This window comes from Bufo bufo, chromosome 5 (genome assembly GCF_905171765.1).
Source record: "Bufo bufo chromosome 5, aBufBuf1.1, whole genome shotgun sequence".
Lineage (NCBI taxonomy): Eukaryota > Metazoa > Chordata > Amphibia > Anura > Bufonidae > Bufo > Bufo bufo.
Window position 1 is genome coordinate 357,188,585 of NC_053393.1, and position 20,368 is coordinate 357,208,952.

The following is a 20,368-nucleotide window of genomic DNA, read 5'->3' on the forward strand; positions in this document are numbered from 1 at the left end:
TTTACTGTATGCCAGTACAGGCCCCAAAAAATAGGCATTCACCTGACAGAAAAGAACAAGTGATTATGTGGCTGGAGGTACATTAGGCGGTCACTGAATAACAATTTTACTGTAGGCCAGTGGAGTACAGGCTATAAAAATTAGGCATTTACCTGACAGAAAAGAACAAGTGGTTATGTGGTCACTGAATAATAATTTTACTGTAGGCCAGTGAAGTACAGGTCCCCAAAATTACATTCACCTGACAGAAAAGGCCTTTTATGCCGCTCTATATACATAAGACAAGGACCATTCTTTGTTCTGCGTGGTGGCGAATATGTGTGGGCTGGCATGAGGAAATTCAATTACACATGGTCATCACAGGTGTGGAATTCCTCCGAGATCCATGCCACATTCATTTTTAGAAATGTGAGGTAGTCCACACTGTTGTGAGCTAGGCGAGTGCACTTATCGGTCACGATCCCCCCTGCTGCCCTGAACGTCCTTTCGGATAGGACACTCAACGAGGGGCAAGCCAAGAGTTCCATGGCAAATTGTGCCAGCTCTGGCCACAGGTCAAGCCTGCACACCCAGTAGTCCAGGGGTTTCTTGCTTCTCAGAGCGTCCACATCAGTCGTTAACCCGATGTGGTCGGACACCTGTCAGTCTAGGCGTTCCCTGAGGCTGGATCCGGAAGGCGGCTGTCGATCGGTTGGCTGCAACAATGATCTAATTTCCGAAGTGACCAACACATCTTCAAACCGCCCTCTTTTTACAGGCGTGGTAGGATTGGTACCCGCACCTGTTTTACTGTGGGTGTAAATTCCTCTGCCAGCGCCCGCAGAATGCAGCATCTCTCGCAGCAAGGCCTGGAAATGCTGCATTCTGACAGCCAGTACTGGTCCTTGCCCTTTATGCTTTTTATATGAGAGTCCCTCTTCAAACACTGGAGCATGAAGGCCCCAATTTGCACTAAATTGGAAGCGGTGGAGCGCCCTGGCTCCTGCTCATCGCCTAGGAGAATGTCATCCTCGGTCTCCTGCCCCCAGCCACGGACAACACCAGCGATCCCCAAAAAGTTTAAACTCCCCCTTAAAGCCTGCTCTTCTTGCTCCTCCTCCTTCCCCCAGCCACCATCCTCCTCTGACTCCTGTTTACACTCCTGCTGACTTGTCTCAGATGGAGTAGCCCCCCGGGAATTCATTCAGCATTGCGACTTCCTCATCTTCCAGCACCTGCTTCTCGACGGCTTGATCAATGACACAATGCAATTGTTCAATGACACGATGCAATGCGATGCAGAAAGAAGGCGTAAGGTACAATGTCACTGATGGCGGCCTGGCTGCGACTGACCAGTTTGGTGATCTCATCAAATGACTGCAGAAGTCTGCATGCGTCGCGCATGAGCAGCCACTGGTGCAGTGAAAAGAAACCAAGCTCCCCAGAACCTGTGCTGCAGAGTTCGTACAGGTAGTCATTAGTAGTGTTGAGCGCGAATATTCGAATAACATTTTTTTTAACGAATATCGCAACTTCGAGAATTTGCGAATATTTCGAATATAGTGCTATATATTCGCTATATTGAATATTCGTAATTTTTTAACATCTGAAGACATGATTCCTCACTGCTTCTTGCTTGTGGGCCAATGAGTCATTGGAAGGAATCAGGAAGCAGGAAGGAATCATGTTTTCATATGGAAACGTTTTTTATGAATATTCTAAAAAAAAAATATATAGCAATATAGCGAATTCTTTTTTTCCCCCAATCTGTACAGTTGTTCGATTACTACTCCCCGACAAGCGTCCCCGTCACCATGGAAACGCCTGTGGGTTAGAATATACTATCGGATCTGAGTTTTCCCAGAGATCGTGAAAACTCAGATGCAATGGTATATTCTAACCCACAGGCATTCCCATGGTGACGTGGACGCTTGTCGGGGAGGAGTATGCCAAACAACTGTACAGGTTGAAAAAAAAAGGCGAATATTCTAAATAACGAATATATTCGCTATAATACTATATATATATATTTTTTTTTAATATTCGTCATATTCTAAAACAAGAACATATATCAATATAGCGAATATTCATAAAATATGCAATTTAGCTAATATAGTGCTATAAACTTTGTTTCATAGTCAGAATTTTTTTTCTCTTATGAACTTCAGATTTTAAGAAAAATTACAACTTAAAAAAAAAAGATTATAGCATTATATTAGCTAAATTGTAGTCTATTTGTGTACTTTCCGAATATTCTGTATATTGCTATATATTTGTTTTTTAGAATATTCGTCATAGTGTTTGGCAAACAATAGAGAAGTAAGTTGCATATACCCCGCTCTAAGTTGGATGCGCAATGCGAGTAATATTACTTAATCTTCTCGCATTGCGCATCCAACTTAGAGCGGGGTATAGCCAACTTTATTATTGGTTGGCTTGCTAGAATTAACAAAGATAACGAATATAGCACTATATTCTCTATATTCGTTAATTCTAGCAAGCCAATAGGAAAGTTGCCAATGGACAGCTCTAAATTGGATTCGCAATGCGAGAATATTACTTTGCCTATTTCTTGCAATAAAATGAATACTGAGTCATTATTCTATTCATTGCAAAAAATAGGCAAAGTAATATTCTCGCATTGTGAATCCAACTTAGAGCTGTCCATAGGCAACTTTTCTATTGGCTTGCTAGAATTAACGAATATAGAGAATATAGCGCTATATTTGATATCTTCGTTAATTCTAGATAGCCAACCAATAGGAAAGTTGCCTTATACAGTTAAACTCGCAATACGTGAATAATTAAATCGCATAATATTTGCGATAAAAAGAATAATGACGAATTTCCAATTTTGACGAATATAAAACGTATATTCAATCGAATATTTGTGAAATATCGCAAAATCGAATATGGCACCTCTCACTCATCTGTCATTAGCGGCACGTTTCTGCTGGAGCAGCCTATCAAGCATATACAAGGTGGATTTCCAGTGCGTCGGGCTGTCACAAATAAGACGTCTGACGGGCAGCAACACTGTGTGCCAGAGATATATTCACTTGCCTCTGAACGATATAGCTCTGGTATGCCCTTCTGGGTGAAATATTTCCTTCCGGGGACTTTCCATTGCGGTTTGCCAATGGCCACAAATTTTCTAAAGGCCTCCGAGTCCACCACTTTATATGGCAGTAGTTAGTGGGCTAGCAGTTCCGACAAGCCAGCGGTCAGCCCTTGAGCAAGAGGGTTATCCGGCGTCATCAACTTTTTACGCTCGATCATTTTGGCCACGGAAGCCTGCCTTCTGCCAGATGAACGCGACGACGGCATGATGGAAGGTGGAGTGGAGGACAAATGGGAGGAGAGAGGAGAAGGCTTTGTGGGTTCTGACAGCGTTTGCTCCCACTGGGCTCGGTGATGGGAGGCCAGGTGCCATCTTAAGGTGGTCATCCCTAGGTGAGTGTTGGGCTTACCGCAACTTATGGTTTACAGCACAGGCTGCAGATGGCAACACTATTGTCAGCAGCTGATACGTTAAAAAAAGACCACACTTTGGAGACATGTGCCGGCGTCCTGGGAGCGCAGGATTTGACCGCATGCATGTTGGATGGCTCGCTCCAGATACATTTGCAGTCTGCTTTTGCCTCTGGTGCACTGCGAGTTTTGCCTGCTTCTCCTCCTTCTCCTCCCTAACTGTAGCTCCGTCTCTCCCTCTGAACTCCCCTCCTCTTCCTCTCTTGTGGGCACTCACGTGACGTCCATCGACACGTCATCATCGTCACCTTCACCACCACTGACATTAGAGATCTCGGAGTAGGCAGCAAACAGCAGGGACCACCCTCCTTGGGCTGATCTGGGTACTGTCGTCAGACTGCTGGGTGGCGGCCGTTGCTACCTCCTCTTCCTCATCCGATGCCAAGAATTGCTGCACATTGGTAAGGTCTGGGAATGGATGGGAAAATAATTCCTATGACTTGAGTGGAAGGGCTATGGTGGTGGCGGTGGTGGTGTCTTTGGGGGTGCAGACAGCAGAGAGTGAGGCGGGTGCAGATACAGAGGATGAGGAGGGTGCAGAAGCAGAAGGCTGAGTGAGCCACTCAGCCAACTCTGGTGCATCCTTTGACGTAATCGCACGCACCTCAGTATTTTGTGGAAACAGGTATATAGAACCCCATAATCAATATTTGGTGGAAGCAGGTATATCGCACGCACCTCAGTATTTTGTGGAAGCAGGTATATCAAACCCCTTAATCAGTATTTTGTGGAAGCAGGCATATCAATCCCCTTAATCAGTATTTTGTGGAAGCAGGTATATCAAACTCCTTAATCAGTATTTTGTGGAAGCAGGTATATGGCACCCCTAAATCAGTATTTTGTGGTAACAGGTATATAAAACCCCTTTATCATTATTTTGTGGAAGCAGGTATATGGCACCCCTCAATCAGTATTTTGTGGAAGCAGGTATGTAAAAAACCCTTAATCAGTATTTTGTGGAAGCAGGTATATCGCACCCCTCAATCTGTATATTGTGGAAGCAGGTATATAGAACCCCTAATCAATATTTGGTGGAAGCAAGCATATCAAATCCCTTAATCAGTATTTTGTGGAAGCAGGTGTATCGCAGGCCTTAATCAATATTTGGTGGAAGCAGGTATATCAATCCCCTTAATCAATATTTTGTGGAAGCAGGTACGTCAATCCCCTTAATCAGTATTTTGTGGAAGCAACTATATCGCACCCCTCAAACTGTGATTTGTGGAAGCAGGTATAAAGAACCCCTTAATCAATATTTGGTGGAAGCAGGTATATCGCACCCCTCAATCAGTATTTTGTGGAAGCAGGTATATCACAGGCCTCGATCAATATTTGGCGGAAGTAGGTATATCGCACCCCTCAATCAGTATTTTGTGGAAGCAGGTATATCAAACCCCTTCATCGGTATTTTGAGGAAGCAGGTATATAGAACCCCTTAATCAAAATTTGGTGGAAGCAAGCATATCAAATCCCTTAATCAGTATTTTGTGGAAGCAGGTGTATCGCAGGCCTCAATCAATATTTGGTGGAAGCAGGTATATCAATCCCCTTAATCTGTATTTTGTGGATGCAGGTATATTGCATCCCTTAATCAGTATTTTGTGGAAACAGGTATATAGAACCCCATAATCAATATTTGGTGGATGTAGGTATAGCGCACCCCTCAATCAGTATTTTGTGGAAGCAGGTATATCAAACCCCTTAATCAGTATTTTGTGGAAGCAGGCATATCAATCCCCTTAATCTGTATTTTTTGGAAGCAGGTATTTGAAACCTCTTAATCAATATTTGGTGGAAGCAGGTATATCGCACCCCTCAGTCTATATTTTGTGGAAGCAGGTATATCAAACTCCTTAATCATTATTTTGTGGAAGCAGGTATATCGCACCCCTCAAACTGTGATTTGTGGAAGCAGGTATAAAGAACCCCTTAATCAATATTTGGTGGAAGCAGGTATATCGCACCCCTCAATCAGTATTTTGTGGAAGCAGGTATATCACAGGCCTCGATCAATATTTGGTGGAAGCAGGTATATCACACCCCTCAATTAGTATTTTGTGGAAGCAGGTATATCAAACCCCTTAATCAGTATTTTGTAGAAGCAGGTATACTGCACCCCTCAATCTGTTTTTTGGGGGTAACAGGTATATCACACCTGTTACAAATAGTTGTTATGATAGCGCTTGTCCCTCTATATACCTGCGGTATCACAGTAGAATCGCACACAACTGCTGCACAATACAAATGCACTATATACTTTATATGTTAGAAAGTATATTATAGGTATATCACACTCCTCAATCAGTTTTTTTTGGGCAACAGTTATATCACACCAGTTGTAATTAGTTATTCCAATAGCGTTTGTCCCTTTTTATAGCTGCGGTATCGCAGCAGAACTGCATACAACTGCTGCACAATTCAAATGCACTATAATATACTTTCTATGTTAGAATGTATATTATAAGTATATCACACCCCTCAGTATATCACACCTATCGATAGCACACCTATACCAGTCCTTAAAATGACTTTTATGGCCCTATTAGCTAGCTTTTGGTGTCCCTAACAGTCTGTCCCTGCTCTACAAAGCAACCTCTCCCTACACTGGCAAAACACAGAATGTAAAATGGCTGCCAGATCGGGTTCTGTTATAGGGTGGGGGTGTGTCCATGTGCAGAAATGTCTCAATTGGCTGTCCTGTCTCACCTGATGGATGTGTCATGGGTTAAAGTTTGGCGCAATGCAAAATAATATGGCGCATGCGAACATTGTCATATGTTTGCATGTTTGGCGAATCGCGTTCAAGTAAAGTTCGCTGCAAAACGACCGCCGGGTGAACCGCAAGGTCATTTCTACTTGTGATACGTTCAGTGGTTCTCATAACCTCTGAACATGACATCAACACTTACTAATATAGCCTTTGTTGATATTCTGCGCTGTCTGCTATAGAGGTCCTATCCATAAGATGACTGCCGATGGAGGATCATGTGACCAGACACATTACTCAGCTTCCTTCATCCAAACACGCTGCACCTACACTAAACTCCAAAAGTGATTTATTTGTCTGGTAACATGACCCTCTATCACCAGCCATTTAATGGGCAGGACATCTGTGAAGACCCTAAATTCATTCAGACCGCAGATGACATTCCAAAATTCATTCAAACCCTAGAACAGATCCCTAAATTCATTTAGACCCCAAGTCAGAAAGAAAAAAAATCGGACCCCAAACTAGTTGTAAATTAATAAAATCTTAAACCACTCACTGCTCTCAGGTCCTTTTGGATGTTCACTTTTAAGCGCTGTCTCATTCAAGCTCCTTGGATCAATGAGTGTCAGGATGTTGTATGCACCGTTAGATTTATTTATATTTTACTTGGTGCAGCTTTAAGTTGTTTACTTGCAGTAATATCAGCAGGTTAAGGTTTAAGCAACCATAGAAGCAGTGTCCATGTAATACCATCAGTATAAGCCACAATATGATTTACACAGTCAGTTTAGCCGACTTCAGTCAGCTTCAGTTAAGGCACCTGTAATTTTAGGCTACGTCTACACGACGACATTTGTCACGCGTCATTTTGTTGCACTAATGTCGCGCAACAATTTTTATAATGGCAGTCTATGGTGTCGCACTGCAACATGCTGCGACTGCGATGCAACAGTCGCAGAAAATCCATTCGAGATGGATTTTTCTGCGACTGTTGCATTGCAGTCTCAGCATGTTGCATGTCTCAGTGCGACACCATAGACTGCCATTATAAAAATTGTCACGCGACATTAGTGCAACAAAATGTTGCGCTACAAATGTTGCAGTGTAGTTGTGCCCTATCTGTTGCGCGACAAATGTCGTCGTGTAGACGTAGCCTTAATCTCAGGTCTAGTTGCAGTTCATTCCAGTCTTTATTATTCCAGCAGTAAGAGCAAGGGAAGATTTAACCAGCACATGGGAGAAGCTACCCAAGCACAGGTTATAACTAGAGATGATCGAAGTTATGGAAAATTTTATTTGACTGTTTCGCCAAATTTTACAAAGAAGTCCTCTTTGTGACAAATTACTTTGTCACAAAGTACATTTCTTTGTATGTAGCAAGTGCAATGATGGGGAAAGGCGATTGCGCCCCCCCCCCCCCCCCCCCCCCGCCCCCAGATGCCACGTTCATCACTGATTGCTGCATCTGAGATTGAAAATTAGGGCTTTCAGGGATTAATAAGTTAAAAAAAAAAAAGTATCATTTGATTGCGAAGAGCCTGTCGCGGCCATCTTGATTGAAGACACTGCGCAAAATCTCACGACGGCCCGAGATGGTAACATCATACATTATTGTGCACAAGATTTTTGGGGTATTGTGGTAAGGTGAACAGAAAAATGTATGGTAAAGTCCTGGAAGGGGTGTATATCCCACCCAGCTTCCTCAACTGGGTGAAGTAAATAAAATCCATAAGTTTAAAATGGTCTCAGCAATGTGTAGGTTGCTGAGACAGTTTTGTTAAGTTTATGGGCTGGATTTTATTGGACTGGGAGAAGGTAGGATTGGTAGAGGGACCTCCCCAGTCCACCCCATTCCGGGACAAGTTTTCCCCTAGCCTGAAGGATCCCTAGCTGAAGCCAGCTGGGATCGTCAAGGGGAAATAAAGCACAGTCCAGGCTGTCAGTCTGAGGAGAGTAATGCCTGGAGAAAGTCTGGGAAGATGTCTGCCCTGCTGACTAGAGAAGCCGAATTCTCTGTGTGACCTGTGTTCAATAGGGGAGCTAGGATCTTCACTGTATTAGCCAGAGCCCAGACGGGCAGGTGTTTATTTTGGGTTGGTTTATGTTTTGTGGTGCTGGATCTTCACCTTACCCAGTGAATTATAACTGGGGTGCCTGTATTCCCAGAGTGTTATAAATAAAGCAACGTTTGGACTTTAACCCTGTGGTCTGCAAGAGAATCTGTCATCGCCGCCCAGCCTGAGAGTTTAACCCCTTACAGTATATTCAATAAAAATTGGCTTTTCACTTGCAAATGGATGAGGTATGTATTTTTTTTACTGCCATTTCAGGGAAAATTGATTCATTTGCATGAAGCGCGAGGAAATTAGGTTTCACTGTGAATCAACTTTTTCCTCAAAATTCAGATTGAAGTCCACTTCAGATAATTTGATTTGCTCAACACTAGTTATAACAGTAGACATATTTGTTGTCAGACAAGTTCTTTACCAAAATCCTGAACATTATTTTAGGTACTTAAACTGCTCAGTTATGCCTACAGACACTTAAGGTAACAATTCCATCATACGAGATCCTCAGTATTTATTATACACAGTATTTCATTATATCTACAGTTACAAATGCACAGCACGAAGACAAGATTTCTGTCTCTTGCTGAAGGGGTTACAGCAAAAAACAAAACAAACAAAACATACATTAACAATAGAGAACAGACATTAGTTGGATAAAGCGTATATTTTAAAAGTTGATTAATTTTTGACAGCAGTAGACATAATTTGGAACATATGGCTGTGTTTTCAAATGATTCATCCATTTTGAGAGATTTTTGCAGTAACATACAACAATGTGATCTGATCTAGAGGCAATGCCCCAGGGCAACTTGGATTGCAGAACACTCTAGACTTTGCTGTGTTTAAAATCTAGAGCATGTTTCATAGAACAGTGACTTAGCCTCTAGACACTGACCTTTAATCTAAATTTAAGACACAGTCAAATCAGTAATCAATAAAGAGTGATAATGACTTTATATTTTATTAAGTACAGTGGTCCCTCAAGATACAATATTAATTGGTTCCAGGACAACCATTGTATGTTGAAACCATTGTAACTTGAGTAATCGGTTCCAAAGCCCCAAAATGTCATCCAAGATAAGAGAAAATGAAGATTTAAGAAAAATAGGCAGATAACTAAGACAGATAAGACAAGTCCATACTTATAACCATCAGGAATAGCTGCTAACTAGCAACTAATACAGCTATTTTACCAGAGAGGTGGCCTTGATTGGTTGGATCTGAGGCTGAGGCATTGTGTGTTGAGTCTAGTTTCAACTTACGATGGGTCAGAAAAGACCATTGTATGTTGAAAATATTGTATCCTGAGGCCATTGTATCTTGAGGGATCAGTGTTTATCTTTAGTTTTAAAAAAATGAGACCAATTGACATTTACATTTTAAAAATATAAACTGAAAACAAAACGAAAATCTGTGTAAAAGCAGAAAGAAATTCTAAAATAAATAAAATAGGGCCTAGCTGTGTCCCAGTTTAAAGGGGATGTTTGGGTTCAGAGTTGAACCCAGACATATCCCCATTTTCACCCATTTCATGCTCCAATGCTCTCCCTTGCCCTGCGCTGTATTGTGCAGGACAAGGGCTTTTTGTTTATATTTTTTATACTGCTAGGTGGATGCTTCCATCTAGCAGTGTTTCCAGTGACGACTACGGCACTGATGGGTTGGCTTTAGCGCTGCCCTAGCCGTTTTACAGGCTAGGGTAGTGCTAAAGCCCACCCACTAGTGCCGATTCACTGCTAGGCAAAAGCCTCGCCGACACTACCTTACCCATGGAGAGCCCGATATGTCACTGGATCTCCAAAAAAGCCTTTGACTGCTCATATCAGGGAGGCTGCCTGGGTGAAGAAGAGGATATGTCCTGGTTCAATTCTGAACCCAGACAACCCCTTTAACATTTTTACATGGGCCTATTTTGGTCAGCATTTTGCAACACTGTTTGTAAAATAAACGAAGAACTGGCTCCAAAAAATGTTAAAGGGAACCTGTCACCGGGATTTTGTGTATAGAGCTGAGGACATGGATTGCTAGATGGCCGCTAGCACATCCGCAATACCCAGTCCCCATAGCTCTGTGTGCTTTTATTGTGTAAAAAAACTAATTTGTTCCATATGCAAATGAACCTGAGATGAGTCCTGTCCTTGAGATGAGTCAGGGACAGGACTCATCTCAGGTTAATTTGCATATGTATCAAATCTGTGTTTTTACACAATAAAAGCCCACAGAGCTATGGGGACTGGGATGTTCTAGCGGCCATCTAGCAACCCAAAATCCAGGTGACAGGTTCCCTTTAACTGTAGTTTTTCTGTGTTTGTGTTCCATTCCTGGTTTTGGCAAAAAAAATATTGATGCAAAATATCAAGAACACCCATATGAATGTTGCCTAAGTAAAATTTTATTTTTATTTTACATCTTATATGTATTAAGGCATTTGCCTGGATTTGTGGGAGGGGCTGAGGTCCGCCTCCAGCCTATTTAGGGCACCCCCCTTACCTGGCTCCTGCACCGTCTGAGGTCTGAGCTTTGTGAGAGGAAGTCGCTTGTTGGAGTTCTGAGGAATTTACCTACGAGCCGCTGATTTTCTGAGAGCCTTTTTTCGTCGCCGTCTGGTTCTGGTTTTGGAGCATTGCTGTTCTTTTCCCAGCTTCACTCGGTTCACTGTGGGTCGCGTTTGCCCGTCAAACTGTGAGTTATTTCGTACGGGTCAGCAGGGCCTCACGGTTGCCCCAGTACCGGTTTATCTCATTTCATCAAGGCGCACTAATGTCATGGTTCATACAAGTCACCATCATTCATTTCTGTCACACCTGTTCATACGTTCTCATCCACGATTTGCACCATCATTCTGGTCACACTCTGGCAGCATGCGGCAATGGTTCCTGGTTTAAAACCCCCTCTTTTTTCTGATGTTCTTTCACACGCTGCATTCATGTCACGGCTGCCCAGTCACCAGCAGCTCATTTCTCAGGCCCTCTGTCATCTCCCCACAGGACCGTTACGCCGGCCAGCAACCTGCTAATCTCAGCCCACTACCCGGTCTGGTTCACCCCAAACGAACATTCATCATGTACATCACAAGGGCAGCTGCGGTGCACCCCCCCCCCCCCATTCACTTCACTTTCTCTAGCGATCGTCCCCTCCCCGTCGCCTCCTGCCTGTTGCCGCTCCGCCTGCCGCGCGGCCGATGGCGCCCGACCGCGTCCTGGGGCCTGGTCTGCGCATGCGCGGCCGGGGTTCTGCGCATGCGCGGCGATTTCGTCGGCGCATGCGCAGTGTCCCGACGACTCCGGACACATATGTTCAAATACATGGATTTCCCTGGCTCCATGCCCCCCCCCCCCCCCGGTCAATCACGGGCGCAGTCGCGGGGGCCAGAGGCGGTGATACCGCACACCCCCCCCCCCCCCCCCTCTCCTCCCATTTATTTACCATGCACTGGGCTCACCGCGGCCGAAACATCCCCTCACCACCTCCTGGCTGGTACCGCTCCCCCTGCCGGCCGCATCCTTGGTGCGTGGTCTGCGCGTGCGCGGCCGGGGTTCTGCGCATGCGCGGCTATTCCGTCGGCGCATGCGCGGTGTCCCGGCGGCCGTGCGCACGGCGCTGTGTTCGGGGGGCCGCCGTCGGGCAGCACTGATTCTTCCCAGCCCCCACATGTCACTCCTCAGTCACACCCCCCCCCGGTCATTCATGTGCGCAGTCGTGGGGGCCAGCAGCAGTACAACCACACAATCTCCCCCCCCCCCCCCTCTTCCATTCATTACCTGCACTGGGCTCACCATGGCCGTAACGTCCCCTCACCACCTGCTGCCTGGTTGCCGCTCCCCCTGCCGCGCGGCCGCCCGCGTCCTGGGGCCTGTTCTGCGCGTGCGCGGCCGGGGTTCTGCGCATGCGCGACGGCATGTCGGCGCATGCGCGGTGTCCCGGCGGCCGTGCGCGCGGCATCTGTGTCCGGGGGGGCCGCCGCCGGGCGGCAGGGGAGGCCACAGCATGCCCCCCTTGTTACACATTCCCCAGGAGCCCCAATAAAGACAGGGAAACACATCACACCCATGAAATAAACAAACAGGGAATCATGAGCAGGCCCTCTTGGCCAAAATCGTACATGATCTCACCATGCTGATCGCCGGAGGGGCATAGACTTCCCATCCGCATTCAGCTACAAGTGACTGTCTCCAACGGGGTCGTCACCTTTTTCACAACCATGTTCAAAAAAAAAAAAATTAATAATATATATTTTGCTTCATATTCAATAAACATGTGGGAATTGCGGGGGCACGGTCCAGAATGTTCCAAAAAAAAAAAAAAAAAGAGAAAAATATTTTGCAGGCGCACACTTTCCGCCAGCCCATGGCCACGGCACGCACTGGTCTCGTTCACATCAGGCGCAAGCTATCATTTCATGTGTAACCGCCATGATCCTCCCGGTCATACATATGTACCACATGCATTTACGCTTTTCATCACGCTATGTCATGTTTACCCTCCCCCTTATTTTTTAGGCGGTCAACCTATACTGTTTTACACTACCGTGTATCCGGAGAATTTTTCTTGGTACCAGGTACGTTCACCTGCTCATTTACCAAAATCTTCCTTACATTTCGGATGGTCCCGTTAGGGTCAGCGTGCTGGCTTTAGGGGCACGATCATCCCACTAGGTAACCCCCCCCCCTTTCTTGGCTTCGCCGACAGTTAGTGGTCCCGCGAGGCCGACACCCCGCCTCAAACGTACGGAGGCACCTGCCCAACGCGCCACCTCGTTAGTAAGCCGCCTCGCATGTTGCATAGAGAGGGCCTCACCTGTCACTCCCTTCCCCTAGTCCTGTCTTACAGTCACCGAGAGGCCAACGCTCCTGCCACTACCACGAGTGGCCTCATTACCCCCTCGCGCCAAATCATAGGTAGAGCCTCTCAAAGCCGCTTGGCAATTAGCAGGGCCTCATCTGTCACCATGCAAGTGTAATTTTTTCGCCATTTGGCCTAGCTAGCCAGCACGATCCTGCATGGCCTCAAATTAATCAACTTTTTTTTATTATAGTATGTCGCTGGATGGGTTGGGAAACTTCTCCCTACCTGGCACCCCTGCTAGATCTGTCACTGCCACTTCGGGAGACGATCTAGCCAGTCCAGCGTCCATCCGGTCCTGGACAATTCCTCGCATCACGGCGGAGTTGAGGAAACGGCATGTTCCCTTCCCCGCCACGGCTAGGAAAGCGGAGCTGTTCCGGCTGTTACGCGCTTCAACCGATACTAGCGATGCGGGGCAAGGACCCAGCCAGTCCGGCACCGGGGACATCCATGCCATGCTGGCCTCTCTGATGACATCCATGTCAACAATCAACGCCAGGCTGGAGAGGCTGGAAACGGTCACCACGACCCTCTCCTTGGCGGGTCCGCCACCGGCGGCATCACCGGCACCGGTCGGTTTGCCGGTGGTCACACCATCCACTAACGTGGAGGACCGGGAAGTCAACCCGGCGCATATGATTCCTGAGCACTTGAAACGGGATATCCTGGAAGGTAAGGATATAAACCTGGCCTCCCTTCTGATTGCCTCCCAGGACGTGGTCGAAAACACGACGTACGCCTATGACGAGGTGTCAGTTGTGGTCAAGTCCAGGGATGCCCGGCTCAACAGGAAATTGACCATTCCCGAATTCGTGCTGGCCTTCGGAATCTACAGAGAGGTCATCTGTGCGGTCTACCCCATCAGAAGGGAGGAATTCGACCTCTACTTACACAAACTGGTGGATTTGGGCAACAAATACGGAGGGTCAGCGTTTTATGACTATCACAGGTCTTTTTCGGCAAAGGTGGCAGGGGCTTTCTCCCAGTACGGAGTCCGCTCCAACTGGGCGAGGATCGACACGGTCATTTTTTGTCGCCACTTCGCAGGCCTTAGAACCCCAGCCTGTGCGCACTGCTCCTCCACGGCCCACACCACCAATTTCTGCCCGAACACGTCGGTCAGACAGGGCCCCTCCCAGGCAGCTGGTCCCTCCGGGGTCCCGGAGAGACTGGCCCGGGACAAACTGGGTCGGCCGATCAAATTTCTAGGCAAATCGATGATTTGCAATAATTTCAATGAGGGGTCCTGTAATTATAACGGATGTAAATTGTTACACATATGCACCAAATGTTTCCGGGCACATGCCAAGTCCATGTGTCCAAAATAAATGTTTACCAAACCGTATCTAACGACCATCAACATGCCAGTTTTTACCGCGCTCATGTCGCAACACCCCTCCAGGCATCTGTCAGATTTCCTCGTTTCAGGATTGACAGAAGGATTTCACACGGGCATCCTGTATATGCCAACAGGCACCCTGGAATGTCCCAATCTTTTATCCGCTCTACACAACCCCACCGCCATTGACGCCCTCATAGCCCAAGAGGTAACAGAGGGTTTTGTGCTAGGTCCTTTCAAAACTCCCCCATTCGCCACATGGCGCACCAACCCCATTGGCGTCGTCACTGGGAAATCTTCCCAGAAACAGAGGCTCATCATTGACCTATCGGCACCTCACGGGACGGGCAACCCCAGTCTCAACTCCCTCATTCCCTCGGAGGAATTCTCTCTGCAGTATACCACCATAGATCACGCCATCACGGCCATCAGTCAAGCAGGGGTGGGGGCATGGCTCAGCAAAACCGACATCGCCAACGCCTTCAAATTACTTCCGATTCACCCTACACTGTGGCACCTGCATGGCATCAAGTGGTCTGGGGATTATTATTTTTTCTCCCGATTGACCTTCGGGTCCAAAAGCAGCCCGGCCATCTTCGACGTGTTTGCGGAAGCATTATGCTGGTTGCTATTGAATATAGCAAGGTGCCCGCTGGTTTTACATTACCTTGATGACTTCCTATTGGTGGAAGAAAACACTTCCCCTCCTTCCAGCCTCAGAGCCACCATCAAGCTGTTCAAGGAACTGGGGGTCCCCCTCTCCACCAAGAAGACAGAGGGGCCGGACACGATCATCACCTTCCTGGGTATCCAGTTGGATTCAGCTTCGATGCAAGCCAGTTTGCCGTCCGGGAAGATCCAGGACATCCTCACCCACATAGACGGCTATCTTCAACTCGGCACCTGCAACCGCAGAGAACTACAGTCCCTGCTGGGCTCCCTGAACTTTGCCATGCGCATCATACCCCAGGGTCGCTCGTTTATTTCACGGCTTCTGCACCTCTTCCCCTTGTTCCTACACGACTCGCACAGATTGTCCCTGGATGCCCACGCTGCGGCGGATCTGGGTATGTGGAGGAGATTTCTGTCCACCTGGAATGGTAGGAGCTTGTTTCTCCCTCAGCTGTCGGACTCTTCCCCCTCTATCTGGTCAGATGCGGCATCTACCACAGGCTTTGCGGCCATATTTGGGGACGATTGGCTGTGGGGCAGCTGGCCTCCTGAGGTCCAGGGTCTGGAAGGATTCTCCACTACCTCAGCGCTTTTTGAGATCTATCCCATCGTAGCGGCTGCCGTGGCGTGGGGTCATTTATGGGCAAATCTGGCGGTCCGCTGCTACTCGGACAACCAAGCAACCTGCCAGATTATAAATAAAGGTCGTTCCAAATCCCTCACAATCATGAGGTTCATGCGAAGACTTACTTGGCTGGCCGCCTGCAACAATTTTTTCCTGCATTGTTTCCATGTCCCAGGGGTGTGCAATTCGGCTGCTGACAATTTATCTCGCTTCAAATTTCAGGCTTTTCATCAGGATCTCCCATCAGCATCACCCACTGCCTCCAGCACCCCGTCATTTCAGCAACTCATTCTGGACTAGAGGCCATCATGCGGCATAGCCAGTCTTTGTCCCACTTTTCACTATCAGTCAATACACATAGAGCATACAACAGAGCATTCACGCTGTTCAACAGATTCCTGGTAGAACACAACATCACGCACCCTTTCATCATGACGTCTGTTTTGGGATTTGCTTCCTTTTGCCACCTCAAACTAAAAATGTCATACAACACCATCAAACTGTATCTTACTGGCATTCAACATCATATGCTAATCTTGCACCCTAACTACACCAGCTTCATGGCCTCCCACCAAATCAAAACAATACTCAGAGGCATTCAGAAGACGGAACCCGCACGTCCAGCCCAAAGGCTGCCCATCAACAGTCATGTTTTCAAGGCATTATCCGACCTGCTGGACGCCACGCCTTTTGATACGAATACCAACGCGGTCATCAAAGCTGCTATTTACTTGGCCTTCTACGGGTTCCTGAGGCCCGGGGAATTCACTACCACCTCCGCATCCCAAACCTCATCTTGTCTTCTTGTCTCCCACTTATCTAAACACCTGGATCACTACGTCCTGACCTTACCTCACTCCAAGAGTAGTCAGCGTTCACCTGTCAACATCTCATATTACCCCACGCACAACAAATGGTGTCCGGTGAGGGTGCTGGACACATACAGTCAGCTTCACAGGTTCCTACCCTCTCAACCGCTACTTCAACTTCATGGATCGGTGCTCACCACGACCACCTTCATGATCCATGTCAGATCATTTCTCACCCAACTGGGCCTGGACGCGGCCAACTACTCGGGGCACTCCTTTCGCATCGGAGCTGCATCCACGGCCTCCAGTGCCAACATCCCTGCCCATGTTATCAAGAAATTGGGACGCTGGAAGTCGTCCGCTTACGCACGATACATTCCCAATCCAGCACAAGAGTTAAGGGTGGCTTTCCAAAGCATGTCGGGTTGAGCTGTTTACATGTTTTATTGGTTACAAATAAACTGGTTTATTTCCATTTTTGCCCTCTTCTTTCTTAGGCCTACCTCGTCCTCGGTTTCGGCACACCACAACCGACTGCATTTCTTTCCCTGCTTCCCAGGGCTCTTCTCTGTACTACCGTAAGCACCTAACACAAGTATTAAGGCATTTGCCTGGATTTGTGGGAGGGGCTGAGGTCCGCCTCCAGCCTATTTAGGGCACCCCCCTTACCTGGCTCCTGCACCGTCTGAGGTCTGAGCTTTGTCCCTCCCACCACTCCACTCATTTACAACTCATTTCTTTTATGTCTTTTCCTTGGGTGGGCCCTCTTCTTTCTTAGGCCTACCTCGTCCTCGGTTTCGGCACACCACAACCGACTGCATTTCTTTCCCTGCTTCCCAGGGCTCTTCTCTGTACTACCGTAAGCACCTAACACAAATATATATATATAAACTGGAAGACATGAAATGGTCATCAGATAAGAAATAATAAAGACCATCTTGCCTTAGTGTCATTTGAAGTGATGCTTTGATTAATACTACCCCCATTATCTAGCATATTTTTTATTTTTTGCTGTTTTAAATTCTTTTCAATACAGAAAGATTTTGTTGCTACATAAAAACTGTTAACAAAAGGCTCTTTGCCTTCATTTAAACCAATTGTAACATGAGTTACTAAAGCTTAAATGCCTCTTTGAAGAGGTTTTCCAGCATTGTGCACTTTTTTTTAAATGTCAACTCTAGCATGCTGTACAAAGAAAAAAACTTTTCTGTCCCCCGCCACTCCATTCCAGCTCCATGGATTCCTGGCTCTCTTCTGTGGTCTTCCAGTCCGCATCCTGTATACTTTAGGATGGAGGGGTCACATGCACCTTTGTAGCTTTGGCTCGTCTCTACCGGGTCATGTGCCACTAAGGGACAAGTCATCGCTGAGACAGGTTAATGGCTGTAGCAGCAGAAATGACTCATTTGTAGCCTTGTATAAAAGGTTTGAGTGAGAGTAAGTGTGGGAAGCAGAGTAACCCTTTCCATTGACATCAAAGTCAAGTGGTATATGTGACAGTTCAGCCAACTGACTTAAAAAAAACACTAAGACGGCTTTAACATAATAAAATAAGTAATATTCAGTTTTTGGATGCCTCACTACATATTTTCTGATGCTTCTTGAGTCATCCACGGGTCTCTTGCTCCATATCATCATAGACATTTAACCTTCACATCCAAATATTGACTGCACAAGGTAGAAGGCAGCGCCAAATGTGCATTGGGGTGGGCGCCATCCTGGAGTGCAGGAATAAGATGGGCCAGATCTGTGGACATCTTTTCATGTACATTGGGCTTATGATGTAGCTGACTCTTTAGTATTATTTGCTTCATGTGCTGGGATTTATGGTTAGTCTTGGTCCTTTTTCAGCATTGTTACATTGTTATGATATATGTTGCTATATTTGGTGTGATGATCCATATGGCCCTTTCTGCTTTTTCTTGCGTCACTTCCATGTTGTTACCTCAGTTTCTGTATATATATATATCGTCTTCTATCATCTTTGGAATAAATATTTGTGTAACGGATAATGGTAATGAAGAAATCAACTTGAAGAGCAGTATTTGTGAAGTTTGGGCTTTTACAAAAAAATTTACAAAAACAAAGGTTATTCTGAAAAAAAAAAAAAAACAGGGCTTTATTCCTTATACTGTATATCCCCATCTCATTGTAACAATCATCTGTTGTAAAAAAAAAAATATATATATATATATATATATATATATCCCACTGAACAAACTATGTGCTCTTTCTTTTGGCAGATCATAAAGGATCAGAAGCTACTGGTAATAGTTGGTGGAATGCTTTTGATTGATCTATGTATTTTGATTTCCTGGCAAATAGTTGATCCTTTAAAAAGGACAGTTGAAGAATATAACCTAGAGGTAAGATATCTGTTTTATTCATTATATTTCTGGTACAGCACTGGCAAATAACTACAGAGCGTAATCTTGAACTGAATGTATTTTTGTTAGCACATGTTTGCATTTTTTTTAAATCTAAATAAGTCCAAAATTCTCTGAGGATTCATTTCTTCATAAATCTTTATGGCAGTTGAAATAGCCATAGATTAAAAAGGTAAAATTAAAACTGCCTACATTGACCATTAAGGGGGAATTTAAAGGGAAACTAAAGCCATGATCCAAACACAAAAAAAAATAAATGTAATCTCCTTATGTGTCTTTGTTATTTGCTCTTGTTTCATCAGATATCACAAATGCAGACAAAGAAAAATAAACTAGAAAATCAGTGCATTATTCTCTTAGGCTGCAGCCATGACTTCTCCCTTTTCCCCTCTCACGGTATTGCAGGAAGGCAAGACAGGAAGTATAGGAGGAGAGGGCCAAGTTTAGTGTGGATAATGTTTATCTACACAGGGAGTATGGCTATCTTGTTGGAAGGAATCTCTTTGTTAGCAATGGTTATAACTACTTGGAGCTGTAATAGACTGGAGAATACTAAATCTACCAAGATAAATCCTCCTCCTCTACCTAAATAGTGTCTTAGCATGGCCTTTCAGGATCCTAGGAAAGCTGGGATACCACTACGTGGAGCTGTTATAGATGACAGAATACTAAATCTACCAAGATAAACCCCCCTCCCCCCAATGCAAATTTAGACAAATATGACCCAGACAATGGGTGATAGTGAGAGAAAATGCCTGTTTGGAATGCCAATCTGTATGAAATCTATCAGATCTTCCTCTCTAGTGATAGTCATTATTACCCAAGCATGTAATGCTGTGTTCACATCATATTTTTGTCCTGTTTTACATATGCACATGATATACAGGGAGTGCAGAATTATTAGGCAAGTTGTATTTTTGAGGATTAATTTTATTATTGAACAACAACCATGTTCTCAATGAACCCAAAAAACTCATTAATATCAAAGCTGAATATTTTTGGAAGTAGTTTTTAGTTTGTTTTTAGTTTTAGCTATTTTAGGGGGATATCTGTGTGTGCAGGTGACTATTACTGTGCATAATTATTAGGTAACTTAACAAAAAACAAATATATACCCATTTCAATTATTTATTTTTACCAGTGAAACCAATATAACATCTCAACATTCACAAATATACATTTCTGACATTCAAAAACAAAACAAAAACAAATCAGTGACCAATATAGCCACCTTTCTTTGCAAGGACACTCAAAAGCCTGCCATCCATGGATTCTGTCAGTGTTTTGATCTGTTCACCATCAACATTGCGTGCAGCAGCAACCACAGCCTCCCAGACACTGTTCAGAGAGGTGTACTGTTTTCCCTCCTTGTAAATCTCACATTTGATGATGGACCACAGGT

The 20,368-nt window shown here is 45.4% G+C and overlaps 1 protein-coding gene across 1 annotated transcript in view; it reads left to right on the plus strand.

Annotated features, from left to right (window-relative positions):
- Positions 1-20,368, plus strand: part of GABBR2 (gamma-aminobutyric acid type B receptor subunit 2) — a 940,304-nt gene that overhangs the window by 642,719 nt on the left and 277,217 nt on the right. Inside the window, exon 13 of the mRNA XM_040433083.1 lies at positions 18,823-18,945. Coding sequence (XP_040289017.1) covers positions 18,823-18,945 — 123 coding nt within the window. The remainder of the gene's footprint in view (positions 1-18,822; positions 18,946-20,368) is intronic.